We start from the raw sequence: 9,461 nt of genomic DNA, 5'->3' as shown, positions 1-9,461 counted from the left end.
CCTTGTTTCACATTTTATGATTTTCCAGTGACACTTTATCAGATATCAGCAGTGTTAAAGTGTGTTGATGTTCTCATTGCTTGGTTTCCTTTTTAGATTTTTATCTGTGTGTCGCTCGGCTGAGACGCTTGAGGCAGTTTAATGTTCAGCCACTAGGTGGTACTGTTGTGCTACAGTTTTATTCCAGAAGGGACGTTTGGTTGAGGTACATGTAAGAGAAAAGTTGGTTTATCAAACCACACTACAGGAGTAATAAGTATAAGTAACAGCAATGGAATTTTCTAACTCGAGGATTTAAGGAGTGTGGAAAACAATGTGTTTCTAGGAGATGATGGAGGGATGAAAGGAAAATAGCATGATTACATAAGGGAGATTTCTAAATATGAAATGTAGCCCATGTTTCCTCCTGATTTAGTAGTTTAAAGTGTAGTAAAATGAGTTACTATTAGATGCTGGAGGGATGAAAGAAAGAATAACAGAGACAGATGGACTACTATCAATATGAATTGCAGTCATGTGCTTTGGATCGACTTCTAAATCACGTTTAATCCGATTTGCTGGATATACATTGAAAGAGTAGTGAAATGTTCACATGGGAAAGAAAGAAAGAAACAAAGAAAGAAAGAAAGAAAGAAGGAATGAATGAAAGGGTTATCAGTTGAATCTTTCTACCAGTTTTATAACAACACTTTACAGTGAAAATTGGGAAAGTACAGATTTTATGGGAAGATGAGGGAATGAACTGTATAAAGTCAGAAAGAGACCACCCTCTATGTATTTTATTATCCAAAGCAGCCAATAAGTATGTAAGTAATTTTTCAGCATCAGGAAGTGATGTAATTACGAAGTGACAAAAGTATGAAAATGTGAATTTCAATAATAACTCCAGTTTTGGAAACCTGTTTTTTCCATATATTTTTCTTTACCTGTCCCCTTCTTTCTGCAAGTGGATCATCTTATACCTCCTCAGAAGTGAAAAAAGAATACTTAATGGCTGTCTTCAGTTAAATTAAAGAAGGGTGGTCTCTGACTTTTGCACAGTACCTGTGCAACCCCACTGCATATGTGTACAATTACAGTCGGTAGCCCTTCTGTTGTCCACCACCTTCTACCTCATTCATCACTGGTCAGCGTAAACAGAAAGGCTACAGTTTCTAACTGTACGCCAGCACAGTGGACCAACAATGTGTGCATAGCAAAGCGGCCAGCAGAGGTAGTATCACTAGAAAACATACAGTTGTATTGTTTGTGTTAGTGATGGCCTTCTTATAGAGGTCAGAGGTTCACAGTTCTGTCCTCAGGAATCCCTAGTCTGTCCACATTTTTGCTCTTTGTCACATCTGTTCCTCACACTGAGCAAATGAGCCAAGTAATAGCCATTCTACAGCTTCTGATTACCTGATCCAGGTGCATTTGGAGATAAGCTAACGTGAACTGTCTCTGGCGTTTCTGAGGACACAACTGTGAACCCGTAAAAGAAGGTCATTAGAAACACAAACAATACACCTATATGTTTTATAGTGATACTGGCCACTTTACTAGAAACCCTTGCCTTGTAGGTCTACATTTGCCATTGTACAGTTAGAAGCCCATCTACGTCCTTGTCCACAAGGACTGGACTAAGAAGCTTAGGTTCATTCTGAGATAAATACACAGGACAAAATCAGGATCTTGATTAATTACAGCTATAAGCAGTGTTGCATAGATCCTACATTCCTTTTTATTTGTTTAAAAATTTTAAGCCAGGGATTTCTGCAGAAACATGGCACAGCTTCATGTATAAGCCAAAATGACAGACAACTCTGGCTACTTAGCCAGCCAGAAATGTGAAAAATGTAAACCTGGATCGCTGGGTTTTCTCTCTGTGATGCTGGTCATGCACTGAAGAAAGTAATACATTAAATTTACTTTCAGTTCAATTACTTTTGGCAATAGCTGTGTTGATATAGAAAAGAACAGGGTTGGTTAGCACAGTGTAAATGTCTGGATCAGTATGCAAAACTGCATTAAAACAAAAATGTCTCCCTGAGTAAATATGTCATAGAAATGGTTTAAAGAGAGATTTTGAAAATATATTCATTTTAGTTTGCACTTTATTAGGTATACCTCCTTGAATGTACACTCATAATCAATTTTATCCCTTTATCCATTTTATCTTGTGACCACTGATGAAGGACTAGAGGATGACTATCCAAACTGTGCAGCAACAGATGAGCTATCATCTCTGACTTTATATTTACACGGTAGACCAACAAGGCAGGAGTGTCTAATAGAGTGGACAGTGAGTGGACACAGTATTTAAAAAACTCCAGCAGCACTGCTGTGTCTGATCCACTTACACCAGTGCAACACAAACTAACACACCACCACCACATCAGTGTCACTACAGTGCTGAGAATGATCCACCACCCAAATAATACCTGCTCTGTGGTGATCCTGCAGGGGTCGTGACCATGAACAGGGTGAAAAGGGGCTAACAAAGTATGAAGAGAAACAGATAGACAGTCTGTAATTGTAGAACTACAAAGTTTGTGTATATTTTGATATATTTTTTATTTATATAAAAGCCTTATGCAAAAGTTTGAGTGCCCCTGGTCAAGTTACATGTTTTGTTTGATTGTCTAGGTTAAGTTTCCACATCCTCTAGAGACAACACACTTCTGCACATTTTAAAACACAAATACTGTTTATTTGCTGAATTCATCCTATCGGAGAAAAAATATAACATGATGTGATAATGTGACATAATGTGAGAGTATGTATCAATGTATATGTCTGTCTTTCTGCCCTGCGATGGACTGGCGACCTGTCCAGGGTGTCTCCTGCCTTCCCCAGAAAGATAAGTGGCTTAGAAAGTGTGTGTGTCTGTGTCTGTTAAACTCAGCAAAAAAATAGAAACTGTGCACTGAAATGTGAAGAAAAATGCCATATTCAGCTTTGTTTGTAGAGGATGTGTTATCTTATTTTCACTTGGAAAATAAACAATACATGCAATTTGACCAGGGGTATTCAACATTTTGCATACCAGTGTAAAGTCTATATTTGTGGTTTTATTTCAATGAAAAGCTCAAATTACTCCAAAACCCCTACCAACCAAACCTGTGTTCACAACATGAATACAGTCATGAATGCACAAATTCCAGAAAATATTATTTGACATTGAAAGTGTCTGTTACAAATTTTTTTTGGAGCCAAAATGTTCAGCTGTGCTAGTTAGGGTATGCTTTTTATGAAAATTATTTGAATCAATGAAATTCAATGCATTGCATTTTTCCAGTGTAAAGGGGAAAACAGGAGGAGCCATCAAGGTTCCGTAATGCTTAAAATCAATACAAACTGCCAATCACTGCCAATATCTTTTGAGTGTGTGCACATATGTGTGCAGGAATGGATTACTGACTAGGTCGGTTGGGCCAGTGCCCAGGGGCTTCGGACTGCCAAGGAGCTCAGGAGGTATTAAGTCCACTCAACCCATACCATACCATCATATTTAAAGCAGTTAAAAATCCCCATCACCAAAAATGTACAAAAATATAAATGTAGCAACTAATACACTGTTAATTATTGCGAAGATTTAATACTTTTTTCATTTTTCACAATAAAATTCTGTTTTCATAATTTTTTTTGTGCAATCAACTCATCTTATGATATATTTTGTTTGTTTAAAAGCTATAAAACAATAACTAAAAGTTATTGACAAAAAATGTTATTGTTTATTGATGTTTAAGTTTTTGGTCATGTTTGTACAAAATATAAGCTAAATTAAAATGTCTGTAAAATGTTTATTTTCATTTTTTAAAATGCATATTTAAGATAGTCTGTGCATATGCAGTGCAAACCATGGTGAATATATATATAGCGCTGTGGTCGGAAGAAAACCTCGTATCTTCAAAATGATAACTTTACAGGAGAAAGAAAAAACACACCTTTTTAATGTAAGTCAATAGAACCAGACATTTTTCCAAGTAATTTTGGGTCATTTTTCTTCATCCATTCATTATGAAATTTACACACAATATAAAGGGCAACAGGCATTTTCAAATTATGTGAAAAACTGAAAGACGACAAAAATGGACATACAAGGTTTTCTTATATCTGTATATTGTACTGCCTAGTTAGACTATTTAAGGACAGGTAGCCATGAAAGGAACAGTAAAAGCAAAACAAGTTAACACTGGCGCTGCTTTCCACTGCTGGAGACAGCTCTTGGCGAGTAAAGGGATGAAGTTTGCTGCTGGACTTGAATCTTCTAGACTGGCAAAGATGGGGAGGAGTGAAGAGGAAAGAGGAGGGACTGTGCATTTGCTTTTTTCATACGATAGGGGTGGACACCACAGCTTTCTGGCGATATGTGTTTGGAGTGTGATGTATGAATTCAACAGCTTGCATACTGCTTCTTTAATGTGACACAGATCTGATGTTTTCAGAGCAGAGTGAAAACACAAATATGACCTTTTCAAATCAGATCTGAGCCACTTTAATATGTGGTCCAAAGCTTGGATATAGCTTTGTTCACACAGCAGGTAAAAGTGACCCAAATCCAATCTTTTTCTTCATATTTACATTTACAGCATTTAGCAGATGCTCTTATCCAGAGCGACTTACAAAAATGTGACACAGATGTGTTATTTTATTCAATAGTATATTCAGGGCACCTTAACTTGTGTAGCTATTTATTTACAATGGTTGTTACTTTAAGGTAGGTAAATTATAGCATTCCTTAATCCGTGCAGATACTAGATAACAGATTAACATTAGCACCTTGCACGAAGCTGAAGTTAGCTCCTTATTTGCCAGCTTCTTGTTCGAGTTTTCCCTTTCCACCTTAAATGGTGCAGCTTGAGGCACCAGAAAGAAGCTGGCGAATAGGAAGCCAATTTTAGCTTTGTCCCTCTTACTGTCTTTGGGGGTTTATTTTATTTTAATGTGTATTAAGATGAGAAGTGATTCACACCGATGAATTTGCTGATTGTGAGATTGTGTTTCTACCGGAGCTCACGCTAAACTCGGTTTTTAATCAGGTGCAGACTGAATACTTTTCTGTTGGTCCGGACGGCTAATTAGCACGATTGGATAATAAAAAAATAATAAAAGCTACCGAGAGCAGTCCGTGCAGCCTAGATTAATCTATGTCTGTGGATTATAACAAAACAGATTTGGTGAAAATCGGTTGAGTAATAAGGAAGTTGTGGCTGATTTAATCCTGAGACTCATCATCTCTCAATACAAGTGAAGTTGTTCACAAGCGGATTTTGACCGCTCCAACATGGCGGACGCCCAGACGTATCGCCTCAGATAGGCAACAACAGACAACGCGGCATCTAGGTATATAAATCATAAACATTTAGGGTTCCTGTAGAAAGAAAATAAGAAGACACTTATCTAAATCATTGTGTTCAAAGAGATTTTGAAAGAAATGGCTAAACACGGCCGTACGGAGAACGAGGCTGCAGCGTCAAAAAAAGTTAAAAGTCTCAAAGCTAAATTTAAAGAATGAAAGGACGCGAACCAAAAATGTGGCCTTGGCCGAATAACGTGCCATTTTACAGCGAGCTCGAGCGCATTCTGGGTGGTTAGCCCAGCTGCCAGCCATCAGAACTTGTTATATTAGCTCCTGTGATGCTGGCAAAGATGAAACCGAAACCTCCCGGAGCGGCTATTACTGTTGAGTCAATTTTGATCGCTTACCTCTGGATGAGCGCGCCACATGAAGCATTGTTCTTTTGCGCATGCGGGTCATTTTAGGAGCATGAATGGTTCAGACTAATGTTGGATATACGTAACATGTAAAAGATATTGTGAACAGCCATGTGGTACGAAAATCAGATTTGGACCAGTTTTACCTGCTGTGAGATTATTGAGTGCATGTAGGGCAAAAAATCGGATTTGTGCCAGGTAGTGTGAACGTGTGCCCAGGGGCCTCGTGAGCCCATTATCTGTCTCTCCCTGTGCGTGTGCGGGCCAAAGTGAACCCCGGTCAGGCTGCTGCTCTGTGCTGTGTCAGTGTGTATATAGACGGTTGTCACCACAGCTGTGAAGAAGTTTGCCCAGAACCACCATACATTACGCAGATACCCTGGCGCACGCGCGCGCACACACTCACCCGCGCGCGCTGGTTCTCTCTTTAGAATCAGTGTGGACTCTCCTCCTCTCGCACTTCTGAAGAATGTTACCTCATGGAAGAAAACTCGCTTTCATTGTGACGTCTATATTACAGTGCGTGCGTGTCTCTGTGCGAGTTTTGTCCTATGAACAGCGTCTGGCTAGAAACAGATAACTCGCTTTCAGACTGTGCAGTGCTTCAAAAAGAAACATTTCTCCACGTTAACCCAAGCTGACAAGTTCGTTTTGCCCGCGGGCTTTACAAAATACTTCTGAAGATGCAGAGTCTCCAGAAAGGCGCGCGCGACACGTCGCTGCGTGACTGACCGAATCCGCGATCAGTCCTCGCGTCCTTAGCACTGAACACGTCCTCGCACACAGTGCACTTTGACAGGAATAGTGTGTGTGTGTGTGTGTGTCCGTTAACACGACCGTTTCTCCGGTGGCGCGCGGTATGCTATAGGACGGCGCGCGCGCCGTCGCCTTTCTCTCTGAGTCCTACTGTTTACATCAAGAATAACTCCCGAGAGAATAGATGCCACCATGAAGCGCTTCTTGGCTGTGTTTTTGCTCTTGTCGACGTGGTTACACGCGGTGAGTGAATTTGGCTTTTACGTTTTCTTTACTTAGTTCGTCGTAATACATTTGCATTATGCTGTAATATTTAGAAGCTACTTCTCAGCTCTGTATCTGTGGCGTGTATAATGTGGGTGGTCCTGCGAGCCACGCGACCTGCAAGTTGATAATTAAAAGCGTTTACATTTCTGTGCCTTTGTTGAGAGATTCTAGTCAATGCGTAATGAATTCAGTTAGCACTGTTTTGTGCTGGGTCAGTGAGCCTAACAAGCTCCACACATCGACAGCTCGGACGCTTCGTCCCATTCACAGCGTCAATAATGTTTCCTAATTACTGCTTGGCACGCATGCCCGGACACACCAAAGCAGCGGACCGTGCTGATTGGACCACACGCTGATGGTCAGTTGATCAAAGTTACACTCGTTAACGCGATGAACAGGATCTGCTTTTACACAGACTATTAAATGTGTTAAAGCAGATATGGATCTGGGGAATGTTTGGTTGTAGACAGCAGGGCAGTTTCTTGTTAAAAGCCTGTCACCATCGCTCCTGGAGATCTACTTTCCTGCAGAGTTTAATTCAAGTTTAAATGTTATAAGCTGTGGTATCTGTCCACTCCATGGCCACTTAGAAACACCAACCATGTAGTTTAGAAACTAAACTGTACCTTGATCTGTTGCCATGCACAATTTGGATTAACTATTACCCCTGCCTTTCATCTCGGCAGTTTCTGATCAGATGGACCACTCTGAACTTAGAGCAGTAAATATCACAATTACAACTTCTATTCACATGAAATATATACAAAGACATGTTTTATTTAGGCATCTCAGTGGTGGTAACAGTTTTATCTGGCTATGAAACTAGGCTAGCTACTTTCAGAAAGGTGAAAAATGAAAGAAAGCACTTAAAAATGTGGAGAAACATAAGTGCAGATGCTCCCAGACAGGTGTACTTAATCATATAATTAAGTAATTAGCATCCTACCATCCTACCTCTGTAGCATATATAAAAATGCTGAGCTCTATGTTGAGCACTACGTATGTCCAGTTGACCTCTATGTTGCATCAAGATGGCAAGAGGAAAAAATCTGTGTGACTTTGAAAGAGGGTTCAGATGGGGCACAGATGGCAGGCGCTTCAGTCCAAAAGATTGCTGGCTGTTGATTCAATAGGAACAGTGGCTAAAGTGACATCTGCACTAAAAGTAGGAAATTGTGGTGACCGTGGTGGCTGTGGCAGTGACTGAGATGCACATACACTAGTGCAATATGTAAGAAAAGTAGAAGAACAGCTGTTCCTCAAGTGACTGCGAATTTCAATGCATGATGTGATCACACTGTGTCAGCAAGAAGAGCCCTTCCATAACTAGATAGAGAAAGATATTATAGCAGGGGCGTAGTGCATAAATGCTTCGTTACAAAGCTAAATGCATGCTTGAGTATTCTTTGGTGCAAAAATCTATAGGCACTGGTCTTCAGAGATGTGGATAAAGTGGTGTGCTCAGACCTGTCCTTATTCTCAACAAGTGTGCAATGTGTGGTGTAGACCAAGAGGATAGTACAGGTCTATATGCTTGACCCCTGCAGTGAAGACTCTCATATACTGTGGGGGGCATTTTGCTGCCATGGTCCACATCTTCCCTTAGAAGGAAGAGTCACTACATGTCAGTGCAGAGTTACTCTGACTGGTCATCTTTATCCTGTGATGAAATATTTCAATAATGGTGGGATTTGTCTCTTCCAGCATGACACTGCCCCCATCGACAGAGCACAAGAGGTCACTGAATGTGATGAATATGATAAAAATATAAACGTATGGTCTTCACGGTCACATTTTGGAGTGCATGCCAAGGTGCACTGTCTAAGACCCTTTATGTTGATTTGTCCTTTAATATGTATGTAACAGCAGTAAAACCAACGACAAAAATATACGCTACATAAAAGGGAACAGCACCATTTTTTTTCAAAATAAACCAGGATAGCTCAACAACTAGGCCATGTACCCTATGCTGGCCCTCAGGCCAATACTGAGGGGAGGACAGTGGTCCATAATGACAATTTTTCATAAAATCTGTAAAAAAAAAATGTACTGCACAATAAAGAGAAATATAAAATGTTTTTAAATGGTAAAGAACATATATGCCGGCCCTGCAAAAATAGCTGTCTGGCAGTTTTGTCAATTTTTGTCCCTTGCCTCTAGAAAGAAAATGCATTCCTCCTGATGTGTTATAGAAACATTCCCCTTCATTTTCTACCTTTCCGTTGCCATTTTATGTTCATTGATATATGTCACATATTTCAGGGGGTAAGGATAAAGCAAATATAGCTGTGTTGAAAATGTTGTTTTTCTGTTGATATCATGTAAATGTGCTTTACTAAAAAAGTGAATGATCATGAATTGTTACAAACAGAGTGGTGGAATGGGGATTGTAGCTGTCTAGGGGTTAGAAAATGGTAAAATAGATGTCACAAAGATTGAGTGTAAATGATTTAGATTTCGATCAGAGCTTAGCTCTGCTTGGGGTTCATATAAACTAAAAGTTAAATTGCCCAGTTTAACCCCTGGACACCGGCATGTCAGTGTCAGTGCTGTACTGAGACCACCCAAATAATATCAATGGTACTGTGCTCAAAAACTGAACAACAATGAAATGAATAGGGGGTAGCTGAAATATAGTGCATGACAACAGATGGGCTACAATCTTTGATTGTACACCTATATACTGGCCTCATAATGTGGCCAGTGAGTGAAGTGCGTGGTAGGCGTTTCTAATAAAGTGC

General features: G+C 39.9%; 1 protein-coding gene across 1 annotated transcript in view; it reads left to right on the top strand.

Moving 5' to 3' along the window:
* Nucleotides 1–6,544: 6,544 nt before the first annotated feature.
* Nucleotides 6,545–9,461, top strand: part of LOC118803043 (vasoactive intestinal polypeptide receptor 2-like) — a 33,281-nt gene continuing 30,364 nt past the window's right edge. Inside the window, exon 1 of the mRNA XM_036563539.1 lies at nucleotides 6,545–6,696. Within this exon, the coding sequence (XP_036419432.1) occupies nucleotides 6,646–6,696 (51 nt within the window). The 5' untranslated portion in view covers nucleotides 6,545–6,645. The remainder of the gene's footprint in view (nucleotides 6,697–9,461) is intronic.

Source organism: Colossoma macropomum, unplaced genomic scaffold (assembly GCF_904425465.1).
Source record: "Colossoma macropomum unplaced genomic scaffold, Colossoma_macropomum, whole genome shotgun sequence".
NCBI classification, from domain to species: domain Eukaryota; kingdom Metazoa; phylum Chordata; class Actinopteri; order Characiformes; family Serrasalmidae; genus Colossoma; species Colossoma macropomum.
The sequence above is the reverse complement of the archived record's forward strand: the minus strand, read 5'-3'. Positions and strand labels throughout refer to the sequence as shown.